Source organism: Erpetoichthys calabaricus, chromosome 5 (assembly GCF_900747795.2).
Source record: "Erpetoichthys calabaricus chromosome 5, fErpCal1.3, whole genome shotgun sequence".
In the NCBI taxonomy this organism is placed as follows: Eukaryota; Metazoa; Chordata; class Cladistia; order Polypteriformes; family Polypteridae; genus Erpetoichthys; species Erpetoichthys calabaricus.
The window spans coordinates 90,792,338-90,820,284 of NC_041398.2; the positions used below are offsets into that span (position 1 = coordinate 90,792,338).

The 27,947-nt window shown below is 34.9% G+C and overlaps 1 protein-coding gene across 3 annotated transcripts in view; it reads left to right on the forward strand.

The window, feature by feature from the left end:
* The window catches only part of kcnip4a (potassium voltage-gated channel interacting protein 4a), a 915,543-nt gene that overhangs the window by 581,208 nt on the left and 306,388 nt on the right, over positions 1 to 27,947 (forward strand). Inside the window, exon 1 of one of the 3 annotated variants that reach the window (XM_051928635.1) lies at positions 8,048 to 8,542. The exons of the other annotated variants lie outside the window; for them this stretch is intronic. Within the exon in view, the coding sequence (XP_051784595.1) occupies positions 8,431 to 8,542 (112 nt within the window). The 5' untranslated portion in view covers positions 8,048 to 8,430. Of the gene's footprint in view, positions 1 to 8,047; positions 8,543 to 27,947 lie in introns of those variants that run through there. 3 annotated transcript variants of the gene reach the window in all.

Genomic DNA, 27,947 nt, shown 5'->3' on the forward strand with positions numbered 1-27,947 from the left:
TAATAGGGAAATATGCTCTCCTCTATGAAGTGAGCTGAAGATGAGAAGTTTGCATAAGTTAAGTGGTTGACAGGAGGGGATCAAGGTGAAGATTAGAAATAAGGTTTCTGTGGAAGGATCACTCTGAAAAATGTGGAGTATTTATTTTCCATCTGGGAGGGAAGAAATGTTAGGGTGGAATGGGAGAACAAGCACAGTTCATACTTGAGGTTCCATTTAGCATTGAAGTTATGTGGTCTGCTCCTGCTTGATTGAGGGCCCTGTCCACACAATGAAGAGGGTAACCTTGATTGATGAAAAAACTCCTCATTCTGACGACTTCATTACAGATTTCATCCTCATCACTGCAGAGCAGGTGAAAGATATGTGAGGTAGGAGGTAACAGTCAGTCAGGTGGCTTGTAATAAATAAGTCCTGGAAACTGATTGAAAGAATGATTTCAAAAAAATGGTAGTTATAGCAGAAATGTTAACTGTAAACCTGAGAGATGGTGCAAGAAACTATAAAATCATTAATGGATTACTGTAGCTGGCTTTTGAGGAAGAGGAGTCACCAATATAATTATCAATAAATCATTTGTACTGGTCCAGTACTAAGCTTAGGTAGGAGGAAAAAGCTCTTCTACCAAAGTGACAAAGGTATTGGCATAGCTAGATTCCACTCTAATACCCATTGCAACTCCACTGACCTGTTGAAAAAAAGTTATCAAAAGACTAGAAATTGGAGGGTAAGAACCTATTCTGTCACTGAGTGTTTGTAGAAGGAGCCGGTTGAGGAATGACTGGTGTACAGAGAGGTGATGTCCATAATAAAGATAAAAGCAGTCTGAAACCTAATGTGGTCAAACAACTGGAGAGCAAGATTAGTATCTTTTTTTTTTTTTTTTTTGGTTAATTTAAATACCATGTGTTTGCCCAGAACAGTTATATAAACTGATTTTCTATGCATATCCCAATCCTGTTTTCATTAATGCGCTATCATGTCAGAGCATAACATTATTGTGATTTTTTTTGTGTGTTGCATGAATGTATGAGGGACAACACTTGTTAGTTTAGTATTTTAAAAGGCACACTATCATAGCCACAAATTATAAAGTTTATTATTCAGGTTATAATAATGTAATAGTAGAAATAAAGTTAATTCAGAAACTCTAGCAGACATTTTGATATACCACAATAAGCAATCTGCAATTTTTTTAATACTTAAACAACATCAAATATTTAGAAAAGTTGTGCTGCTATTGTTAACAAAGCAGTACAGGTCAGTCAGTAAATTATCCAGTCATCCATACATTTGTTCATTTTCTGAGTAAACTTTCCATTACAGAATTACAGAAAGAACCATTCCAGAAATCTATCATTTTATAGCTATTTTAAAGCAAACAAGAGTCATTAGACAATGCAAGATAAATGGATTAAATGTCAGTTTATTCTGCAATTATTTAGTGAAATAATTCATTTTGTATTACATTATACAATACGGTGTATTTAGCACTTAATGTGTACTGCTCATTTCCCGCCTGTTCATTTTTACGGCAGCTTTCAGAAATTTAGCCCTTTTGCTGCCTGTGAATATATCCTGAGATAGTGGTTCAAATCTCACTACTGACTGTGGACCATGAGCACCTGCATTGTGCTCCATTTGAGAGGGGGGAGTTGTAACTAATTGTATCTCAAATGTTTTAAGTCCCCTTAGATGATTGTGTCGGTCATATAATAAGTAATAATTGATCTCGGCTACATTAATCGACAATATGAGGTGTTTTAAGAAGTGAATTTGAGAATGGAATGACAAATATAAACAGACTGCTGTAAAGATATTTTTTTGTAATGTCACAAAGTGGACATCTTCAAATTAATAATTAATCTGAATAAAAGTGAATTTGTTGTAGTGAATTCTGTTTAACGCTAGACCAGGCTAAATTACTTTTGATTGCTTGTAATAGAAACAGTTAAAATAATTTGGGAACTTATTATTACAAGGAAATACAATGTTAATAGATGCTGCTTTCTCCATCTTACTTTAGCCGGGACAATCAATATTGTCAAAATGAAGATCTTCTCAATGCTTCTATATCTTTTTCAGAGCATCCCTATACATACATTACCAACAAATCCGTCTACAAGAAGTAAGGACTCCATTGAATTAAAACAGCCATGTATTTAAAAGGTCTGTGAAACCAAAGCTGCTTGGTTAACCAGGGAAAGGTAATTTTGCCCCAAAATATCTTGTATGCAGTGCTCTGTGCAGCCAACACACATTGCAAGGTCACATGGGAATGTTCTACTCTTAAACCATTTTGGGGAAAACTATTTGCATCCCTCTCAGATAGCTAGGAATAAAGGTAACTCCTAGTTCTTTAACAGTAGTGTTTATAGTAATATCAGTGGAAATAAATTTGTAGATGGAAAATAATTTGTAACACCCTATTGAGCAATTCTTGTACAAAGATTTGTCTTGCTTGGCAGGCAGGAAAAACCTAATACACTTTCTATAACTCAGTGGGAAAACAATATTGTATAATATCACAAATTAGAAAAATCAAATTCTCCTTATGAGGATCTATTTAGAATTTTCCCAGAAACTGGCAAAAATCATTAACATAATTCTAGAGTAATCATGTCTTGTGCTATTCCTTTGTATCATATTTACTTTTGATCTTATATGAAGAACAATTTTTAGACTGTGCTCTGTAGTTGCTTGGCTCACCATTAGGCAGAAGCTCATTGCTGATCTTCATAAAGTGTCTTAGGATCTTACTATTCCAGAGACACTGTATTTCTGGTCTTAGACATGTTATTTCATAGAACATGCAATGTTGTTTTTACTTAAATTTGGCTGTGTTTTGTTTCTGAGTTAAAAGGGAAATAAAGTATTGTCCACAAAATGAGATTTCTGTGAACAAGAAAAGTGGTTTTGAAATTGCTAAATACTGCAATCTGAACAGTGGTAGTCCAGCGAGCTTTGATCTTTCACAGAAATTAAGTTTTGACAGTGATAAGAACCAACTTGGAGGAGGAGATTGAATAGCCACACCAGGGAAGGTAGTCAACATGAGAGGATGAGAAAGAAGTAACATTTTACTGGCAAGAGGAAATGTGATCAGGAAAAGACAGGGTGAGAAAAACATGTGTTTTTTCTGTTATGATTCCCTTTGTTATATTTTGGTAGTTTTTGTTTTCAAGATCCTGTACTGTTTGTTTGGGCTTAAGTGAATATATGTATTGTGTGAAGTAATTTACTTTAGCCTATATGTCAATCTAAAGATTCAATGCCACTTAAGTCGGAACAAAAGTTTATTTTGAAAAGTCCATCGTTTGAGATGAACTGAGAAGATTGCATATGGCACAGCAAATATCCACTTGCTGTTATCCTCAAAGGTAAACTCAGATTGTATGTTAGGAGCCTGAAAACAAACAAAGTAACTTTAATAGTTTTAGACATCTGCTTATAAACTATTTTAACTATTTAACCGTTTCAAGTTCGTAGAGACTTACTTAACATTGGTATAGTGCACTGTCCTTTATTTATTTTTTTTTAATATTGTCTTTCAATATTGGGAATTGTTGTTGTTTCCAGTTTCTCTACATGCTTTTCACATTGAATTTTGCTATCTTAGGTTCTTCTGTGAAGTTTCTTTTCTCTTTAGACTACAAAAACGTGCTTCCAGCCCACACTACATAAAATTCCATATCTTAGTAAAGTTTACGTGCTCCGTAACCCATATTCTATAGTGAACAGGCATTGTATTGATTAAAGGGGAAAATTAATTAACTGAAATGTTTGGACATTGAATAGAAAACCCTTTTGGCAGAGGACTGAGCCTGGCTTTAGGAGGTGGCTTTTTCGATCCTTATCTCTGCAGAAATAGTTTTGGAGTTGAAAGATGGAGGCAAAAATACAAATTGACATGAAGTGGATTGATTGGGAGTTGCTTCAAACTTTGAAAATGTTGAGGAATTCACAGTGAATGGGAATAATACAGAAATTGGAACGGTTGATGATAGTTCATTGGGAGAAACTCTTATCAGAGAGCAACAGCAGGTTTTAAGACAGCACTATCAGATACTAGAAAAGTAGTATAGTTAATCCTATAAAGATAAATGGTTAACTCACTACATTTTTAGAGCTCTTCTATAGGTCCTGTGACAAAACTACTTAATCATCTGTTCAGTGATAGAGTATTTGCACTTACCCCAAAGATTTATCAGGTATGGATCATTGACTAAATAGATACAGTGGCTAAACATATTGCAAAAAAAAAAAAGCTGCTTTTAAGTAAGGTAAAGTGGTTTGCTGAAGATTCCTGCCTTGGCTGAAGCATCATTACTTGCATTTCTGCCCCATCCCTTCCTTTGCTTTTTTGTATTTGTTTGCCTCTGCCCCAGGGACAAGGGCTATCCTTCACCGTTTATTCCTCAGATGCCAGCATTGTTTAGTAAGATCTGTTTGCAGTGGCTTTCCTGTTACTGTTAATGCCTTTTTCCTGTTTTTAGTTTTCTTGGTTTAAGAAAACTAAAAGTTTATATTTTAGTTTTGTGGCATTATTTTATTTTTTGCTTAAGCTTATGAAATTTTTTTTTTTTTTTTTAAAGAGTTGTCGGTTGAGGGTAGTTTCAAAGTTTTTCTTTCTCCAAAATATTTTGATTTATAATTTGTTAGGAGGTTTTGGGGGGTATTTAGCTTTATTCTATTGTTAATATGTGCAATTAGTGTTTTCTTGTTGTTTAATTCAGAGGGTGGTGAAGGATAATGTCAGACCATCTGTGAGAAGATTGAAGTTCAACCGAAAGTGGACCTTGTGACATGACAATGACTCTAACGTAAATCCACCAAGGAGCAGCTGAAAAAGAAATTAAGGGTTCTAGAATGGCTAAGTAAAAGCACAGATCTGAATCTTAGAGAGATGCTATGGTTTGGGGATTTGTTGAAACAGGCTATGCATGAAAGACACCCCTCAAACATCTCACAGCTGAAAGAATTCTTCCTGGAGAAGCGGGACTAACTCAAATGGGTAGTCAGTTGTAGGAAATTCCAACTTCAGGGGGCAATCTCATCTATTGCTTTTTCCAAAAGAAATGGTGCATCTGTTCATTTTTCATTGAATACGTTTTGAAAGTCAAATTGAGTTTTAATTACCTGAGCTTTATCTAACGATACTGTTTAAATGAAAATCTTGATACATACACGTTAAAGAAAACCATTTCATGGAGTGTACTTAATTTTTCACATAACTGTATATTGTAACCATCTGAGGGGCATCTCAGTCTTGCCAAACACAACTACATTCTACACAATTCTCAGGTTTAAAAAGACTTTATTTAATGAAATACCTTCAAACAAGCTTCTTTATCAAATCATCACAAGCACAATTTCCTTTCTTTTTCTCATTTATTCTTCCCCAGGCAAGCTTTACCTTTTTCCTCTGTGGACGCCAACACACCTTTTCATGCCATGCCAGGGGATACTTCAGTGTCACAGTATTGCCTTTAGCAAATAGTTATGAGTCAGGTGAAACTTCAATAGGACAGGGGAACATCCACCATATAGTATCTTTTGGTGACACCCAAGGTACCCCATCAGGGCTGTGCATAGCAACAGGCATCCTGCCACCCAGCATAATGGGGAAACACGTCTCCAGGAGGCAGTCTCCATCTGTGATTACATTGTGTCAAATTCCCGACCTAGAAATGGAACATCAACTATCCTGGACAGGATGCTCTTTGTCCAATACAAGGTTCCTTCCTGGTAAAGAAATCTCAGCCAGAATGCCAACCCATGCCCACCTTCTGTTTCAATGTACCAGTCATCCTCACTACAGACAGACATATTTCAGATGTGCATTTTCAAACCCACCTAATCCAATTCACTGTCACAGGGACCAGGTCTTATCCCTGAGGCCATGGGGGCAGGACCCAACCCTGGATATGGCATCATTAAAATGCACTCATGCAAATACCACACAGAACAAATTTAAAATGGCTAGTTAATTGAAACCTATGTATGGGAATGCGGGAAAAAACAGTGTGCAATATACAGTGAGGAAAACCCACAGGCGCACACACAGAGAACATGCTGTCTGCACACAGACAATGAATGGGCATGGCATTTTTTAAAGTAGCAGTGCTGACCAACATGTCAGTCCTCAGTACAAACTTAAATTCCTAAACAAATCACCATTCACCAGCACCAAGAAATCTGTTTTTGCAACTGGAATTGCTGCTGCTTAGTTTTTCATTTAGTACCATAAAGGACATAGATAGATACTTTATTAATCCCAATGGGAAATTCACAATGGTAGGATCAGTGGGTTTTTCACTTTCAACTATGTTAATCCACTAATAAACTGAAATGAATTATGTTAAATTCAAAATAATAACTGTGTTTTAAATAAAGCCATGCACTCTGTGTCAGATATTCATTCATTAATTTTCTTCTCTAACAAACCGTACTATTACAATACAGTGTTTATAAGGAAGCAGCAGCTTTCAACTGCTTACACCAAGCAAAAGTTCTTCCAGCATTCTCCTTTGGCTTCACTTCAACATCACCATAGCCATTTTTGTGCTTTGTGTGGGCTATAGCAGATCAGAGTGGAGGGTGAGTGATCTAAAAGAATGGTGTAATTTTACATCTTGAGTTGTTGTAGGGTTCACAGACAACAGTATCTGGATGTGAAAAGATTAATCCATTTAAACTTGCGGAGATGACGAAAATGGATAGGCAGGATTTGACAGTAATATGAGAGTTGCATGTTGGATGCTATCTAATAAATATGAAAAAAAGACAATAGCTAAAAGATAAGTAAAGATTCTGTTATACAGGCAGCTACTGTATGTACTTAGCACTCTAAATTGTGCAGAAAATAAAATGCATTTCAAGAAAATGTGTTCTACTTTTAATTATTTGGAACATAATTTATTGGATTTGTCCTTGCTTTCAAAATATTGTTTTGATCAAGGCAAAGATTAAAAATTGGTAACTGTTGTATTTACTGTATAACAGAAAAAGCTGTTAGTATTAAATGTATTATAATGTATTATAATCCATTGGGATTAATAAAGTATCTATCTATCTATCTATCTATCTATCTAAGACATAATAAAGGAATGCTCAATTATGTCCAGTTACTGGGAAAGACTAATACAAAGTTCTATCAGCAGGTGGAGCTGTGTGTATATGTGTCTACAAAGAGTTATGCACTCTTTAATGACAGATATGGTTAATATAAAAATAAAGGATTACTATAACAGTAATGTGTAGTTTATCATGAAAGACAGTTAAAAAAACACTGATTCTGTTCTGAATTAGTGTTTGCACTTAGTTTTCTTGTATTATAATCAGAGTAGAAAAAAAGACTGCTGTAAATTAAACAGAAGTATAGTCAAATAGAAATTCTGCTCAGTAGAAGTTGCATATAGTGAACACTCCACTGTAGTACAAAAAAAGCAGTTTCTATGATCCAATATGTTCTACCAAAACACAGATTATGTATAAGTATGAATTATATATATAATATTCTTCGCTACCTACATCAATTTAAATAAAACTGCATTGGTTTACCCTAAATTCCAAGTTTACTAAATGCATGTTTTTTACATGAATAATGCTTTGGATCACAAAATGATGACTGCATAAATCCAGTGTATATTTTTAAAAACGACTAACTGCTTTTCACATCAGATAAGCGCATTCTAACCTAACCTAACATGCCCCACTGGTCACAATTAGTCTGATTTTGCTAATGCACGATATATGTATTTCTTAGAAAAAAATAGATACTACTGAGAAACAACTCTCATATTTGTATAAGGTCCTGTGTGTACAAATTTTAAATGACAGCAAATATTTCATTTTATTCAGTCTGAAAATTTAAAATTAAATCCAAAAGTTTCCTATTAGCTAGCAGCAGATACACAGGCTGAAGCAAAATACAGAAGAGAGTGAATTAGAATGCACAGTGCTGCTTCATTCACACGCTCCCTTGTGCAAAGTCTCTCCCTTTTTTTAAGGGAGTGTTTTTCTAAATTGACACCGTAAAGTCTCTCCTTGAGTCTAGAAGCAGCTGCTCTCCAGGAGCCCTAAGCAAGCGTTTAATACTCCTTAGAATGCTGTGAAGAGGCACTGGGGAGTGCATTACCAGAGCATTCCAAGAGAATTCAACGGTACTCCCAGAAGCATCAACTGACAAAAGTCTGCTATGCAAGGCTTTGGATGTCACTTTTTTGGTCTAGCTGCTTTTCAGGTTCTTTATGTCTTATTTTTTTATCAGCATAAATTATATGATATTCAAATATCATAGTCAGGGGGAAGGTTGTTTTTATTTTTTTTTTTTGTTTCCTCAATTTGAGGAAAAAATATTAACAGCAGGAGAGCAGGTACACTAAAACTGGAGCTGTTAGAGACTGGAATGTTGTGCCTCCTGAAAGCATGTTGACTGTAGAGTGGGAGACTGAGGGACTGCAAACAGTGGGCATTGTTGTGATTATTTGTGCCTCTCTGAAGCTACTGCACTTGCTGGGACTGATTGATTTTTCTAAAGGTAAGATTGCAATGTTGCTTACTGAATGTCACACTAATAGGGTCCACTCAAGGGTATGCTTTCTGGAAAACGGGGGTCAAATGTTGTATTCTGAGGAGATTAAATCATGCAGTTCTGTTTAGGTAACAGTTGGGATAGAGAGGCAGTTTACTTTCAGACTGTAAATAACTACCTTCAGTTTATTTTTTGTTCTTTTTTGCATTCTGTTTTCTGTCATACTGTAGTTATTCATTAGCAGGCTAAGCAAACTTTTATTAAAAAGGTGAACTTATTAAGCAACTGCATTAAAAACAGATATGGTTTTATATATTTTTTAAAATAAGTAATTAGTTTTCATGCTTTTCATAAATGGTATTGCTTTATAATAAAATACTGCTCATCATATTGTCATTTAATTCCTTTGCTATTGTTGGCCATGTACACACATATATTAATTAACATAAGATACGATTCAAATGCATAACTTTATGATGGGTTATATAGATTAGAAAACCATAATGTGTTTTGTAGTGTTGCATATTTGGATTTATAGTTATTTTCAGGTACCTTTAAAAAGAATATACAACATTTATATGGTACACTATACAGAGATATGTTTGAGTATTTAAACATTGTATCCTTATATACTGTACTAAATTCCTTCAGCTAGACATGCATACAGTACAGTACTATGCATGTGTATGCAATTAAACTGCGATGGTTGCATATCATTACTTAAATGGACTTAATTTGATCCACAAAATAACAGATATCACAAGATTCTTTAATTGGTGAGTGCTTGCTGAATGTTTTGAAATTAATATTTTTAGTAGATAATTCAAACTTAAGTTATTGTTAATTGTAACACTACATTCTTTTGGATCAACAGTGTTAAATAACACTGGCTTATGGTGTTTTAGTACATTTAAATTTGACTACTCAGATTATGATTTTGGATCCTGTTTTAGAGTAAGATAAGGCAACTATTAAAACCTTTCCCTGCAGTACAAAATAAGCCTTGCTGGTAGAAAGATGCATATGATTTCAGTAGTGTCACTGGAGAGTTGGTAATTACTCACCTGTCTTTTATTAATTAGCGTGGTATTTAGAAGGTTTATTAGTCTTTGAAAGGTTTTGCTGATGCTCCTGACTTGATATTTTTTTCCTGTTGTAAAAAATTGTATTGTCTGTGATAATTCAAAAGTGATAATTACAGAGTCATGAGTTGGCCTTGGTGTTTTCCATGTAGAACAGAAACTTTTTGTTCATTTCATTGTTTCTTGTCACTTAGATTGGTTGCTGTTGTCAATAAATTACTCTGGTTAACTGCAGTGAATTGTATTCTTTCATTCATTCGTGGAATATACCAGACATTACCATAAAGTGAATGTAAAATTTCTTTCTCTGTTGTGCTTAAATATGTATTAATAACAATGTATATTAATTATTATATTATTTTGATTATATTGTTTCCACTATTAACAGTATTTAGCATATTTAACCTTAGACGGGTAAGATTAACCACTTACAAGTATAGTTAACATTATCACATAACAGCAGAAATTTTTTTAAACCATTCTTACATGAAGAAGAAACAATTAAAATATGCATGAGCATTAAAATTGACTGAAACCAGCAATACAAGAATATGCACTTTTTGCAGTGACATATGTCATCTTTACTGAATTCTCTTCACGGCTCTTTGAGATGTATACATCATATATCATCCTTAAAAAGCAAACAAGCAAAAAGTAACACCACACTGAGCTAAAACTACAGTAGCTTCTGTTACTTTGCCTTTATCTTAGACTGGCTAAAGGATTAGAATAATTTCTTTAATATGGTATGCTATGTCAAGGCACCACATTTTTAGAAAGATGAGCTGTCTCAAAACTTGTCTGCTGTATTTTCCCATTGTTCTTTTCTTATTCTATTTGTTACAAATGAACAATGTTAATATTACTTTAAAAGGAATGTAAGAAAACAACATAAATGACATGCAAAGATTTAATATTCTGTTACCAATCAAAGATAATTAGCAAGCTACACACAAAAAAGGGACTATAGAGACAAATCAATATGATTGACACCTAATATTGAACAGAAACTCCAGGCATCTGAAAGCCTTTTAAAAATGGAGGAAACATTTATTTCCTGTACTTCATTGAAATGTTAATAGTAAACTTTACCATACTAGGAAGAAAACAGCAGCTAGTTATTTATCTATATCCTGTAAAAGCTGCAATTACTGCTACCTGTGATATTCCAAGTAGGACAATTCCTAGAATGGTGGCATCTCTGGTCAATGGCTGTGGCCATTCTTATGATCCTTTGAGTCCTTTTAATCCTTTTCTAAGTATTAACTTGAGTGCTATATTTAATTAAGCACTAGGTCACTAAGTCGTTTAATGGTCTGTCATTTTGACTTTGAGCTTTGAAACACAGGTTTGCTTTGCCCTTAGTACTTTTCTTGAGCAGCCTTTAACCTCTTCCTACCTTAAAGTCTAACATTTTCAAAGAATCTGATCTTTCCCTTGAGTGATGCATTTCTTCAAATGTGTGCTACCATTTACCACCTGCTTATTCTCCTTTGGTGGTAATGTGCAAGTCATTTCTGTGTACTGTATCTGCTCATCATGATTGAGCCCTGTTCAATTAACATCTGCTTGAATAATATTTTCCTAACATTTTTCTAGTCCTGAAAGTGTTGGATATCAGTAGCAGTATTGTTACATGTACAGAACATAGTGAAATTCTTACTTGCATGTCCAAGCAGCGTGCAATACCTTTGCACTCTGATACACATTAAAAAAGACCCTCCTGTATACATTATCCACTAACAATACTTTTACTGCCTAAAAAAGATAAGTTAAATTCAGAATATCAACTAATTCTGGCAGAAAAGGTTGAATATGTGCATCTGTATAAATCCTTTGTTGTATTTTCAGTGAATTTGTGATCATTTTTGAGTAGTTTCCATTAGTATTATTCAGTCTTGAGCATTTAGAAATGCAACTGTTTTCTTTGGTCACAGGTGGACAACAGAACACACATGCAGTTTTTAATTTAACTAGTGAATCATCAGCAAGGTTAAGTTTTCTAAATGGATTTGGATTGTATTTTGTCTTTAATTATCTTTAATAAGACAACATGATTACAAAAATAGTGATTATTATATACTAATCAAGGCTAAAAAGGCAGATTACAGAAATGCACATCTTACTCTTGTATTGGTCTCATTCTTTCAAATCAGGTCAGCATTAGTTGGAGTTGTCCAAAGTGCTGAATTAATTCTAATTTTCCTAGAAACTTCGAAAAAGACATTCAGTCCTTCCGGTACAGCTCTTTATAGAGAATACTGTTTAATGCATAGTATTTACAACAAATACTAGATCTTTGCCCAAACTTTGTTTTATTTATATATAGCATTTTTCATTAAACATCTTTGTAGTAGCCACTCAAGAATTGACCAAATGCTGTCTTAAATAGTTACTGATTCTAGCAACAAGTCGTATTAATTTATCAGTATTTTCCTGTGTTCAAAATGTACAACATATAGGCTGTTTAATTGTTTTTGGAGTTTTATTCTAGCTGTAATAAATCTTCTGATCACTTATATCCAAGTCAGATGATAATTTTACATCAAATCTGATTTTTTTTTGTGGTGTTTTGTCTATTCAGTTACTTTAAACAGTGCTTAAGAGCTGCAGATATATGGCAAAAATATGAGGTGGATTTTTTACTTGCCAATAAATTTTATTTTATTCAAATGGGGAAGCAGTCAATAAAATAGAATTATTACTGGTGGTGCTGATGGAGAATGCTAAAACCTTTTCAGGCACTTTTCAACAGTGTGTGTATGTGTGCATATTCATAGAATGGGTTCTGTTTTTTGCTTACATTGAAGCAAATTGTTTACTTTTTAACAAAGTGAGATTAAATCACATGGGTTTTGCAGGTCTTTACAGCTAACATTGATTAAAAAATATGATTTCAACATGAAATAATTATTGCATACTTCTCTTCCAATTTGATGCTATTATTGCATTCATAGACATTGATTCAGTTAGTCTTTTGTATTGTTTCCTGAAGAACAGATTATCTCAAAACCAGCTTCTCACCAAGTAACACACACACACGCACACACATCAAAACATGAAGTCAAGGACAAATCACCTGAACAGCACTTAGCTGCTTATCTTCAGAAGTTAAATCAGCGAACACGTTTTTGGTACTGCAGGAAAGTGGACCAGCTTCTTGGCAGAGGTTTTGGCTTTTCAGTTGTGTTTAGAAAAGACCGAAATGTCAGATGAAGTAAAACAGGGAAGCAATCAGATACTAACCATTGTGACAGACAGCTAGCCAGACAGACAATCAGAGTGTGGTATATGCTCTTTTATCATGTTATTGTAATATTTACAAAATTTAGCCAGACGGATGATATGGTTTTCCCAGATTCTCCCTTTTAGACTTCTACGTGATCTGAATATTTTGCCAAATTCATAGCTATACAGTATAATATATTCCTGTAGTTGAGCTTCAATTCTATCTTGCTAGGTAGTTTTTCTTTGCATGTTAGTATTTCAAAAGTGTCTCACAGCTCGTATAGTGCCTGCATAAACTAATGTACTTTTATTTATATAAAAATGTAATCAAGAATTAATCTAATTTTGTATATGGCATACTTTTTGATCAGTAAAATGATCTGCATCCATTGTCCAGTGCACATGCATACTGTACATAAACTGACTTTTTAAATCTTCATGATTTAAAACCGTGGCAATAATTATTTAAGTATTAGTGTTGGAGACTGGTAGCAATCATTCTGAATAGTTCTGCTGGGTGATATTTCTAGTATTTTCCTTTTCAAAAAACTGGATTGATTAAACGATTGATAATATATAAAATCAATAGTGTAATCAATCCAGTGTTTTGAACAAATACAATACTGTATATGTATGTATATATGTGTGTATGTGTATATAATATAACAAGACAAATGAGTGATGCTTTTTGTCAAACATGAGTTTATAGCTTCCACAAATTTTAATTAGTGAGCAAAATACAGATAAATCAGTATAAAGTTCTGAAGATAATCAGCTCCTATGTAAATTATCACTTTTTCTAATACACAGTGTAATCAAGATATTTCTTGGAAGTTCAAGTTGCTGAAGGTAGCTAACAGAAAACAAGTGTTTTTGTGCAAAGCAGCACTATAGAAAGTCAGGACTAGCAATATAATGCATTTTAAATTTTCTTGCCACATCCCAAAAACACATTTCACAGTTTTGCATTACTGTAAAATGACTGCATTTTATGAAAATACTGAACATATCCAGCATTACTAGATGCCCATTTGCAAAGAAATTGTGCTCTGTTAATGTGTTATGTTTCAGCTAACATTTTTTAACTATTTTGTTAATATGGAACATGAAACATACAACGTAAAAAAAAATAATAATAAAAGGCTTGCACACCTTCATGGGTATGTCCTATTTCAGGTTAATAAATAAACTGATTGTTTTATTGTTTAAGGGTCCTACCATGAACCAGTTGTCTCTTTCAGACATTTTATTTTGTACACCTGAACACAATGTCCCAAATTCCCTCTGTAGACCTTGCGGTAAAATGAGGTCAATGGCTGGGTGGCAAGTTTTAAATAATGTCATCATTCTTGTCTTTGAGTGGGGCGAGGTAGCGTGTTCTGGGAACTTTCAGCAGGAGATGTGGGAGCGGACCGTCCTGCACTTCGTGCACATATGCCGGATCGTCCGTGTTCCTCATTAGCGCTGGAGGTGTGATTGCCACAGCTGTGCCCTCACCCCACTTTAAAAAGGGAAGCGTGAGTGTTAAGAGAGGAGGAAAAAGACCGGAAAATGATAGAAAAGAATGGAGGCCTAAAAGAATGAGCCAGCCCTAGAAAAAGGAGACCAAGACAGAAAGAAAAGATCCATGAGAGCAGACTTGGGCGGAGAAGCAAAACGAGTGAGCGAACCAGCCTGCATTATGGGAAAGACCGAGCGGATATTAGCCCCGTGGAGGAGTGAAGGATTGGTGCTCTAGGGACAGGATCGTCCCCATCATATGTAGAGGAGTGGGGATGATCACAGTGGAGTCCTCCCCAGGGATCTGAGGAATGCCAGAGCAAGCAAGGAGGATAACGAAGGGACAACTGACCCAGAGCAGTGTGGCTGGCACTGTCCGAGTTAGGCAAAATGGAGGTTGTGTGTTGTGGTCTGCGGCTGTTTAAGTTTCCTCCTTATGGAGGAGGTTCATCCCTAAGAAATGTTATCAGCAGTGGCAGGTTCAAAAGGCTCCTGGAGCAAACCGGAAACGTGGAGCCGACACTTGTATGTTTACTCTTGCCAGCATGCTACAATGATACAGTTGCTTTCTGCATCTTCACTGACATTCACTGTCACTGTTAAGTTCTACTGTGACTAATTATATCCCCTTTCTCTTATATCTGTGATCCCACTCAAAAAGACAGAACCAAAAGAAGCAGGAGAGAAGGTTTTCAATTTTTTATATGTAACATTTTTTTCACCTCCTTGGTGTTAACCTCGAATATAACTCGGGCTCAGAATACAATGTCAACATGGATAAGCCTGAGTCAGACTAGTGGTGATGTGTAATGATCTGCTTTACACTGTTAAACCTAAATAACTCTTGGCACAGATTTCAGCTGCCATCTAAACAAGCACACGAAGCACATACATTTAATATGCATCAGTATAGCAGTGGATATTTGATATACCTTTCATAGTGTATTTATGTTGACATTTTGGTATTTACATGTTTCTGTTACACAATTGTTGTTGAAAAAAAATGTGTTGCTTTTGGCTCATTTCTCCAGGGGGTAAACGTAATTTTAAGGAGGGTACCTTAAGGTTTCCAAATGTGTCCCAAACAGAAGCAAAGTAAAATAAGTTTGATCTCTAATCCAGCATGGTCTCTATAGATTGATGGGATGACAGATCCTTGGGCTTCTCTATTAGTGGAAATTTATGCTGGTCTTGTGCTTGCTTACTTTTGGGCCAATGAAACATCATATTGACCAGTCCTGTTTAGACATGATTTACATCCATGCTACCTTAGTATTTCACTGCAGCCATTGGACTATGGTGTATTTTTTTGGTTTATTTTTACATGTAGTGGTCCCTAGTTCTCAGTTCATACTGGTTCTGATCCAGTATTTAAGTTTATAATAAGATCTTACCTATCTGACAAGGTATGTAGTGAGTAGAATGTTATATTTTTTTCTAATTACATATTTTATTATAATATATGCAAAATAGGAAACCAAATCGAACAATTGCTTAAAAGTTTGTCCACACATCACAAGTGTAGACAACAAAAGCAACTGTTAACTGTATTTTATTTTCTAAATAGGGTCTCTGTGTTAGAAATATTCTCTAATGGAAAGTAATCTTGACTTTGTTTTTATGGTGCAGTAGACACTGTAATGGCAATTGTTGAAGGACTTTGTGAAATAAAAAGCTTGGTCCAAGTGGGTCTTTATCTATTTCTTTAAAGAACCTGTTTTATAAGGTTCTCTACAGCAATACAGATCTTATACTGTACATGCCAAACCTACATACTGTATATTTTGCAGATTTGATTAATGAAATTCAAGAACAAAGTAATCCCCCAGAGATGTTTTAGACTAAATAAGGGATATACCATTGGTATTAAAGTGTGGAATTAGAATTAGTCCATGACACAAAAAATCACTATCCCTTGAAAGGAGCTGACCTCATAAGAATAGTGATCTTGTGTAATGAGGTTGTAGGCAATAGGGATTCATTTCATTCAGCTGTCAAATGCCTTTTTGCTTTTTGATGATAAAATTTAAGACTAATATTAAAGTCTAGAAATAGTCTTATTAAAACCTGCCAAAAGTAATTTTAATATATAGTGTTGAAACTACTACATGAAACTAAAAAATAGGCATGTCTGTGACTGTGATCTAAAGCAGATCAGTTTCTGAATGTTAATGATATACTGTAAATCTTGTCAGTTCAATGAATCATCAATTCTCAGCAATTGTTTGCATCAGTTTTGCAATGGCTTTAAAAAAAAAAAAAAAAGAAAACTGACTCAATCTGTCAGACTTACAGTCTTCTCTTCACAGTTGAAATTGACAGATGCCTACTTTGACCACTTTCCAGTGAGGTGTCCATTCTGGTTCTGTCGTGGCTTTAGGTCTGCCTGATCTGTTTCTTTTAGTTTACAGGTTCCTTCTTATGGTTCAGGAAATTGCAGTCACTTGTCTTGGATTTCTCAGCAGTTACTGTAAAGGAAAGCGCTATACTTCTAAGAGTTATAGTGGTCTGTCTGTCATCTTTAGTTATTTGCCTTTTTCTTGTCACTACGATAGCAGTATAGAGTACAGTGCTCAAGTAGTGTCTAACTGGGCATAGCAACACACAATTTGTTCCATCTCTGCTTTTATACAGATAGACAGTTTGCAGGTAATTTTATAAGGACATCAAAGAATGATGTTATTCCTGTTACCTAATTCTCCAATTTTAGCTGTTCAGATTCATTTGTTAGCTTAAGACATCAAGGAATGTCTGGCAATGTTGGCCAGTGCAGGCTTTGCGCCATCTTCTCCTTTATCTGACAGAGATTCTGTCATCAAATGGGCTGAAACAGAAATTCCTACTTAATGCAAGAATGTTCTAGAAGCTTACAGTGACTACTAGAATGTTCTATTTAAAGTATTGTTTACTGCACAACATTTTATATGTAGTAACAAATCAAATAAAATGTTCAGAACGGAGCAAATTTTAAATGTTTCACAATCGGGTTGTAATTTCACTGGTAAGAAAGCTATCCCTAATAGACCAAAATAAACCTTGTGTAGAAATGATTCTACAAACAAACTGCATTGGAATGTTACTCCATTCTGTTTCATCAGTGGTTATGTTTTTGTTGAGGATATGGTAATAAGAGATCAACTGAGTTGAGTTTGAATGAGCAAAAGTAATTCGCATCCTTCACTGTTTTGTCAGCAGACATTTGCTCAATCTCATAATATAAGAGGTACTCCTGAGTTGTGATCTGTAGCAATTTCAAATCAATTAATGTTGAGTTATCTTAATACATAATTTGCCTGCCTCCTCACTCACTCACTCACACACTCACTCACGTCTGTCCGAAGCCGAATGTGCAGTTGCCTTCTGCGCATGTCCGAAGCCGAATGCGCAGTCGCCTTCTGCGCAGCTGCCTAAAAACCTTACGAGACCGAAATCCAACCCCAACATTGCGGCAGGCGGCGGATTTAGCCTACGCATTTCGGGATTATTTATTCTGAAATCCCAAATCCTTCCGCCCAGGCGTAGGATATTAGCCCCGATCACAGCCAACCTTCACACTCAAAATAATACGTAAGAACATATTATTATTAAGTACTTTCAGCAGCAGGAACGACTCCACAGCCATCACGATCATTACACTACCGTCGTCCGCAGATGTTGATGTGTGCGAAGCGAGGTACACATTCTAAGACACGATACAAATCTCCACAGATGGCGTGGTATGCATTGTCATGCGCTGCTGCTGAGATCTGAGTAAAATAAAACGCTGCTGGCCTATTTGCACCAAGCACTGAATGTTCACCGCACCATCTGGAGTGATTTTAATGCCCCTTGCATCCTCGCCCTTTCAAAACTGCTTATTCTCACAACTTGGTGCCAACGGCCGCAAAATTCAAAGAGAAAGGCGACTTCGATTAAAGCTCTAGAGGCCTGAAAGGCGATTTCGACTACAGCTCGAGGCCTAATTATGCATTCTGATTCAATTACGCATTCATTCAATACACCTATATCAGGTTTGTGGTGCTTATACTTATTACTATTCCATATTTTACTGGAACATTCATCATTCAATATTATACTATAGGCCTGGGAAATTCATCAACTAACAGTACAAGCCTGTACAGTAATGAGTAAAGCGGACTAAAATCATTACAAAAAAACTTTGTTTCTTCTTCTACATTTCGTTGATTTGTATTTCTCATTTTTTCCCTTTTACTGCCGTAGGCCTACATAATTATAAAATACGGCAATTTTTATGCACATGACACAAAATAAATTAAGCTTAAAGACTACATGTGTTTCCAAATTCAAAGGGCATTCCCTGTCAAACTAGCATTCGCCATGGCTATAAACAAGTCACAAGGACAAACATTTGACATGGTAGGAATATTCCTTGCCGAACCCATTTTCAGCCATGGTCAATTGCATGTGGCTTTTTCAAGAGTCAGAAGGTTGAGTGATGTGAAGGTGCAAGTTAAAGATGGGCCACATCAAGGGAAATTACTACCAAACAGTGAGAGTGTCTTCACAAAAAATGTAGTCTACAGGGAGATTTTACAACTTTAGTTGCATACTGACAGGCCTCCAGTATACAAACAAAAAACGTTGTCATAGCATGTATTTTTTAAGTGTACAGTATTTTTCGCCGTGATAAAGTCATACATATCCCAAACCTCTTAGTTAATTATCATTACTTACATCACTTTCTTATTTATTTATTTTTTATCATTTGTTCTTCATACACTGCTGACACAAACTCGTGCTCGTTTCATCTTATGTTGTCGAAATGGGCTTTTTGTCTAGTATTAATAACTGATGTACCATAACCAAACATCACTGTTTCTGTCCTATTTTAATATGTACTCTACCAGCAATATCTATATATCCACAATTGCCATGGCTTGTAACAAATTATACTATGCACATACTATAAGTATGCCAAGTGCCTCATATAGCAGCAAAGGTTTCAGTATGTTATGAAATCAACTGATTTGAATACACATCTGCCTTCAAACCATTGTGAATATTCATGATTCAAAGAGAACTAAAATTGATGATGTGTACTCAAATCATATTTTTCCCTATGCCGTGTATAGTCAAATCATATTTTCTATTTGCAATGCAATTGGTACTTGCATCTGATTCCCCATAGGGTGACTCATATATAGTCAAGTTCCCTGTTGGATTGGTCCATCTGATTACACAGTGCAATATCAGATATGTGTTCACATCAAACAAAGAAAACCAACTCTTTATGGTTGCATTTTCATATATTGTTGGAATTGGTGTGTCTATAAAAATATGAGCATACACCTTCCACCATTTTACTGTTCATGTGAAGCATACTCAGTATACTCCATAATATGTTCTTTATCTCTCAAAATGGAAACTTGTGCTGACTGTTTGCTAAATAATCCAACTGTATGAACAACATTGTAACGCCACTGTCCGGGATTTTTTTTTAATGTTTTTCCCTAATTGAAATCATGAACTGTGGAACCCGAGTGTGTGGAGTGATTGTGGTAGGGGCTACTTTTCTGATGTTGCTTTCTGCCTTTTTTCATGGCCTACAAAGTCAGATTCACACTATGTGACAGAATGGTGCATGTTTATCAAGTATGCAAATAAGTTTTATTGTGGTAGTGCTGCTGCTTTGCAGTAAGGAGACTGTGGAAGATTGTGGGTTCGCTTCCCGGTTCCTCCCTGTGTGGACAGCGCTTTGAGTACTGAGAAAAGTGCTATATAAATGTAATGAATTATTATTATTATTATTGTACTTTGTACACAGGATGATAAATCTGAACTGAACTGATTACATTTGATTTTTTTTTATCAAAGCCTTAGTATTTTAAGAGCCAAAGTAGCCTGTATGTCGATGCTAGCGTCGATGTTCAGTGCCTATCAATGCTCAGCATTACACACTTTCTGTTGGTTGTTGCGTGCGTGAATTAAGAAAACACTGAGGAAACTAGAGCCAAGCCATGATGAAACCAATTAAAGATCCACAAAGCAATCATGCAATTTTATAGTGCATGCTGAGTCACTCTTGAGGATATGGTAATAAAAGATCAACTAAGGGTGTATTTGAGTGAGTAAAAGTAATTGATAGCCACTGTTTATTGTGAGCAGACATTTGCTGAAGCCAATAATATGAGGAGGTACTTCTACATTGTAATCTGCTGAAATTTTAAATCAGTATTAGCTTATTTTTAATTGTTATTGTATAACCACTTGTGTGTTTGACCCATTTTAATACGGAATCCAACAGCAATATCTGTGTATCCACAATTGTCCCACTGCATAAGATACTTTACATGGTGCATGACTTACAGTAACTTACTGGAATGCCAATAGATTTTCAGGTTTGTATATGATCTTCTTCATCACATATTGTGAAAAACTGAGTGCTAGCTATTGTGACATTTTTTTTCAGGGATTGTTGTGTACATATTAAAACTGCATAGCCGACATTCAATAACGTTAATATGCATTTAACATATCTAATAATATTTCTTCACACCTTGTTTATTATGCAACAAATTGGGGGGAAAAAATAGAACTTGAACTTGACAATAGAGCATATTCTAAATTTCCTAGCCAATTAACAGGTCCATATTTAGAGCTGGCAGAATCTATCCTACTGTTACTGGGTACAAGGAAAAAAGGAATGAATCCTGTATAGGTGTATTTTAGAACTGCCTGAGCTGGCAGCAGATGGTCAGTGGAAAAGAGGTCTCCACTAGTACATTTATCACTTCTCATTTACTTTTGTATTTCAGTTGCTATACTTCTCAATTTTCCTTTCAAACTAATGGCAGCCTTTTTTGGGTGCTCTTTCATTTTAATAAAAATATTTCCAACACAGTTGTACATTCTAGTTGTTGCCTAAAAGTTAACAAATCTTGCACCCAGATAATCAAGCACCCAGCTATAAATGTGTTCATCACATTAGTTGCACACTTAGATAACTTTTGATCTCAAGGATTGTAGTGTTGACACTTCTATGTACAGCACATAATGAGTCTATTTTCCCAGTCTGCATTGTGGAAGATTGGACTAAAGCACTTGTATTCATTGTAACCAGCTATTTTGTCAGCCATTTGAATATAGTGCAGCATCAAAAGAAGGTGTAACTGAAATTGGCATAAGTCAGAAACCACTCCTGAACAGGGACATCTGTTTTCAGCTTTTTTATATACCTTTAAACTTGCATGTTATCACTGTTTTTTGTTTTTTTTTTTTTGTTTTTTGTTTGTTTTTCATCTGCCATTTACTTCAGATGTCACTATGTCTGCAGTTTGAGTATGGGGATATCACCCACAATGAAAATTGTGGGTAAGATGCATCACTTCTTGAACTGCAAGAAGGCTGTCAATTTTTCAAGCAAAGTAGCTTGGCAAGGAACAGGCAAACTCTGTTCTCTTGTTTAAATGTATCACCCCAGTGTGACATATTAAGAAAAGCCATCCAAGTTCTCGTAATATGTGAGCATTTTATAAACTTGTTTGTTCTTAATCTTTCTTTTTTGCAGAATTTCTGGAGTACATAACTTGTGACACACACACACATTAGCTGTCTCAGGCTGTGAAGAAGCTTTAAACCCCTTCTACACATCTTGGAGAGCAGGCTCTCCAATGTAGTTCTTTCTTTATGAAGATACTGCCACCTCTATTGTTCAATCCCTGGATTCATTCTCTTTCAATGGATGGCCAGGAACTTACACCTGACTTCTAGTGTCCAACTGTAAATATATATTGTCCTACCCAAGCAACCTCTCTCTTACACAGTACTTTTTTTATTTTAGTCCTTCTGCCTAGTCCCCCTCTGTCATGAAGCAAACATGCAGAACCAACAACATAAATAAAAGCAAACTGAGACAGAGAAAGCAATAACAATAAGACATTTTCTCCTTTCAACTGCCGCATCCTCTGCTCCTTCTCTTATATGTTGATGTGCATCTTGACTGACTGTAAAATTGAATGCAAGAAATGAATAACACTTTTGTAAATTGGAATATATAATTATTTGCTTGTACATAAATATTCATGATGATTAGCTCTCTTGATACTCTATGGCTAGTAATCTTTATAGATTCTACAATACATATTCTAAAAATGACATGGTGGATAATTTAAATTCCATTAAAAGTAATTAAAAAAAGGCAATTCACATGAAAAGCATCCGGTGAAATGTAATTCCCTTGTCATGGATCCATCTGAAAATGAAGTGTTAAATGACAGTGTGTCCCTTTTCAATGTTTTAAAAATTCTAACCATTTTAGTAAGATGGGCAATTCGTGTGAGGGGTTAGCTAAATTAAATCAGTTTTATGTCACTGCTTCAAAGAATACATTAAAAATTGTTTTATTTTGATGTTTTCTCCTTTTGACCTCAGGTTGACTAGAGACCGTCCTTTATGTGAATGTATGTGTGCATTAATAATTGCCATAGCAACAATTAAGTACAGATTTATTAAAGACATTGGAATATTGTGCACATTTATATAAAGCATTCAAACACTCAATGCAATACCTAGTACACAGAAAATTATGTTTTATTCCCTCAAATAATAAGGTTTGAGGCACTATTTTTTTTTTTTGAGCCTTCAGGAGGTACATGGCATTATAACTTTCTTTTTATTATTTCTGTAAGGAAATCACCTTTACTTTTTCCCTTTGCAAAAGCAGGGCGATAAAACCATTTTCTTACTTTTTAATATCCTGGCACATAGCATGTTACAGGGCAGCAATGGAGAAAACATTCTAAGCATTCTGTTGTACATAAGTTCCAAATTAAATGATTACTTTTACTCAATAGCCTATAAGGCAGACCAAGTGGAGGGATGATGATTTATGAAAGTAGCCAAGAATCTTGTTAACATAAAATATATTGAAGGTATACAGTAAGTCACTAAATTATAACATTACAAACTCATTTCCTGAGGGGACAGGTAAGGAAAAAATCAATTTGTCAAGAGACTCGTGGGAAATTTCTCAGTTAACATTCCCAAGAATATATTGAGATTCACACTTTGACAAATACAAGGGAAACCACAAAACTTCATAGGTCAGTAGCATTCACACAAGAAATTTCAATCTCATAAAATAAGCATAGAAGATTAAAGATGGCTCACTAAAGTTTTTCTTTAAAAAACAAGAAAATACAGCACAATAGTGTATTAGTGTTCATGAGCAATGTTCAAGTATCCTGCTCTCATGCTACTGTTTTGCAAAATATAGTCTGACAGACACCTCTGAGATATAAATAACATATTAAATCAAAATATAAGAAATTGTTGAGACAAAAACAAAGCCAACAGTATATAAAGGGGGATACTTTTTCATTTGATCTGTTCGCAGTCTCAGTCTCAGGGGTAGATTGTATGACCTTATGTTTAGTCCAGCAGAGTGTGCCACTGTTCTCACTGGTAGAAATACATAGGTGAAAAACCTGTGAAAAGGGTAGACATCTTCTTTTAAATATGGTCCAGTTTTCATTTTCCTCTTTCTAAGGCTATTGAATTGCCAGTGTCTTTTAAAAAGTTTAGCTAAGAATAAATTTCTCACAAGAGATCAGAGTCTCCTGTAATTGTTTCACTCAAACAACTTTAGTGAAGATGCATGCTTTATCCTGCAGTTATTTAGTTTGTTCACAAATGTGTTTGGGCCATTACCAGTAATCTCCTAGCTTGTGTGAGAGTGGATAATAAAATAGTAATAGAACTTCTCATATACCGGAATGATAAAGATTATTTTTATGAACATTCGTCTAAATTTAAATTTTAAAAAAATGATGAGAAATTAGTCACATAAATTCGTATGCAATTTTTTTCAGAAAGTCTTTCATTGAAGACATATGAATGTTTATTCAAATATGTCGGCTGTGTTTGTGACATTTTCAAATTATTCTTTTTAAAACAACATTGTCTAACAAATATGATTATTCAGTGTTTATAAGATATTAAAACAGTGTCACAGTGAAAGGTATAGGGCTATAAAAATAAGTTATAATACAAGACTATTTTTTTGCTTTTTCACTTTGGGGCACAAATACATAGTAATTCAGTAATAGATTTTTTTTTTTTTTTTTTGTTCTTTATTTCGCCTTATACAATTTCTTGTATTAGGAATTTGGTAGTTTTCGCATACCCCTTGGGGTCAGAGCGCAGGGTCAGCCATTGTACAGCGCCCCTGGAGCAATTACAGGTTAAGGGCCTTGCTCAAGGGCCCAGCAGAGCAGGATCTCTTTTGGCAGTGACGGGGAATCGAACCAGCAACCTTCGGGATACCAGCGCAGATCCTTAGCCTCAGAGCCACTACTCCACCCTCATTTAAATTTCTCTTCATTTGGAACTGAAAAATTGTAGAAAACTGTAAACATAGTCATAAGAATTTTGCTGAATTTATCAGTGACACTGAGGCAGTCCTGTAATCTGTTTTCTAATACAAACTTTGTATTGGTGGTGTGTTCTGAGGAAAGACAGTAGATCTCAAGTTCATGTCTGGGGTTTTCATCCCAACTGACTTATGCTATTAATTGAACTCCTACCTTTTAATCAAACAGAGAAAACAGCTGTCCTTAAGAGAAAAGAAAGCAGCTAATTTAACAGTAAAACAAATTAACGTTGAAAATGAATTACTGAAATGGAAATATAGCAAAAGGTGGGGCCAAATACAGAACTTGGGTTAGGGTGTAACTCAGTAGAACCTCTTTGGGTGGGGGATTGGAAACAGTGTATAATTAAAGCAAGGTTATGCGGGCTGTCTTCAGTGATGCAGCATAAGTTCAGGACATACAGCACCATGGAAACATAGTTAGCACTGTGGCTTCACAACTCCAGAAGATTACGTTTGAACTTAGGTTTCGTCTCTGTATATTCTCCTTGCGTCTGCATGTTTAGAGTTGTCCAGTTCTAAATTTTCTATTCTATTTTTATTTATTTATTTACATATTTATACTATTATTAAAGTGCTACTTTGCTGACCTAGCTCTCTTTCTCATGGGTGGGGCTTGATTTGTTTCAAACCAGTTTTGTTAAACTTGACTTGCATGTATGGAATTTTTTTTTTACTTTAATAAAATATTAAATAAATAAATTTGGAATTAACAAGGATGAATGGATAGCTGCAATAATGAACACTAAATTAGAAAAAATGGATCATGGTATACTAGAATATTCAAGAGTGAACCAGTAAGTTAGTGCATTATTTTAATAGCTCTTTGATTGTAGGTACTAATATTGTATACATACATAATACAGACAGTATGTATTGTAACAAGTAATTTTTAAGATCTGCGACAAGTGGAGCTTTTAACTGAAGTTTTGTTTATTCTTCCAGAAAGCAGATACAGCTACATATAGTGCACAATCTTTTCCTTTATATTTTCAAGGTAGCAATCTCTTTTTCATATCCTTTTCTTTCTCTTGATTTTTCAGAATATTATTCCAATTTGAAAATTCACTGTAGGAAATTAAGGTAATGTTTATAGTTTGATTGTGATAGTATTTTATTAAATGCACAGCAATTCTGTTTGTTTCTTGTCACATATCTCCATTCAGCAGTACAGTTTCTGCTTACTACTTCAAGTTAAACTCTTGAGTAAAAAGGTCGGTCGCAGGGTCATAAACATGTTTTTTTTTTTTTTTTTTAAATGTCAGTTTTAATGTCAAATTTCCATATGAGAAGCATTGACAAAATTTTCATTTGAAAGATGGGTTTATGATTTACATGTAATCTTTAAATCAAGCAGAAAGTGAAAAGAATACATCTAGAATTACAGAAAAAGAATTCTAGAAAAGAATTACATTTGAAAAAGTAGGGAAATACTGTATTTTCTGCAGTCTTTTTAGTGAACTGAACATTCTGAACTGCTTTGTCTGTAAAGGTCTAAGTGCAATTATACATTGGCTTTACTCCCCCGTGGCAATTGCAGTGCCAATTTCTCTTACCATAAAAGTAATTTACAAATGTGAACTCATTCATAATCCTACAGGTCAGCAAAAGATGGGGTCAAAAACATTCCACCTATCAAGTGACAGCATGTCTTACTTTACCTTTGGGAATGAAAAAAATGCCCATTTTCTGAGTATTGTGAAAGTTCTAAATGGCAAGAGTGGAGGATTGGGCTTTAGGAACATGACAGAAATCTAAATGTGTAACTAAAAGATCAATCCTTTTCAATCATGTTGCTGAAAGAATGTAATAGATTGGCATTTCTTAAGTCTACTCCCAAACAGGAATGTGCAAAAATATTTAAAAGCATATGAAGCTATATTTAAAGGAGGTTAATGTTTTGTCTTTGTGCTGATCATAAAATTATTGGGGCCTCTTAAGAGTTAATACAACAAACGTCTTGCATGTTGCATTGTTGAAATGGATGAATTAGTCAATTAACCCTTTTCTGAATCTGCTTAGTTTATTAATGATCACAGAACATAACAGGAAAGTCTACATATTCATAATAGCAATGTACACAACAGTGGGTGAATAAGGAATCCACTACATAGAAGTTAGATACCGATTCAGGGATATGTGTTTGGCTAGGTTATGAAAAATGTAAAAAATCGTTTTCATCAGTTTTTGGTATTGCTTTAATTGAAGCTTTTATTTTTATGATTTGTTGCTCTACTACGTGCTTAGTTCACTAGCACTGTTGTTTTTTGCATGAACATTCTGGTGGGGTCATGTGGATCTGAAGAGAACCACTGTCAGAAGGAGCAGATTCATTCTAAAAAGCCATGCAGAAGGTGTAAGTATAAGTGAGTGAAGGAGAAAGACAGATATAAAGAGAATTTTCAAGTTCTTCTCCCTTGCTTAAATCCATTATGTATGAGGCTGCCAGCAATATTGGAAAGGACCCTGACTTGGGAAATTATCATTGTTGCCATATGAAATATCAGCGGGATTGAAGTAGTGTTGGAGGGCAGCTAAGGAAGGAGACAGCCTCCAGTCAACTTCATGTGAGGAAGTGAGCAAGAGACACCATGTATTAGGCTACCAGCACCAGTGATGATAAAATTACCACCAAATAAAGCCATACAAAAAATCGTAGCACTAGCACTTGAAGATCAAGTTACATATTATCACATGGTATAAACACTAAAGAACAGTATTAAAATGTTTCAAAATCAAAACACACAAATGAAAATTGTTAAGGAGAAGCACTAAATTATACATTAATAATCAGAATTACTTGAAAGTTGTGTAGAATAGACTGTGCATCATTATTGAATTCAAATATTCCAGGGGTGTTCAATCTGTCACTAAAGTGCAGATGCTTTGGAAAACCACCTGCATTGTTCCAATTCCACAAAAGACAGGCATCTCTTCACCTAATGACATCAGACCAGTGGCCCTTACTTCCCACATCATGAAGGCCTTTGTGAGACTCGTGCTTGATATATTAGTCCTCTTGAGAAAGACCACATGGATCCACAACAGTTTTCCTACTGAATAATGATTGCAAAGGAAGATGCAATTATCTGTCTACTCCATAAGACATATTTCAATCTGGACAAAGTTGACATCCCTGTGAAGATTGTTTTTTTAATTTCACCAGTGCCTTCAAAAATATCCAGCCATGATTGTTAAGGTGTAAATTCAG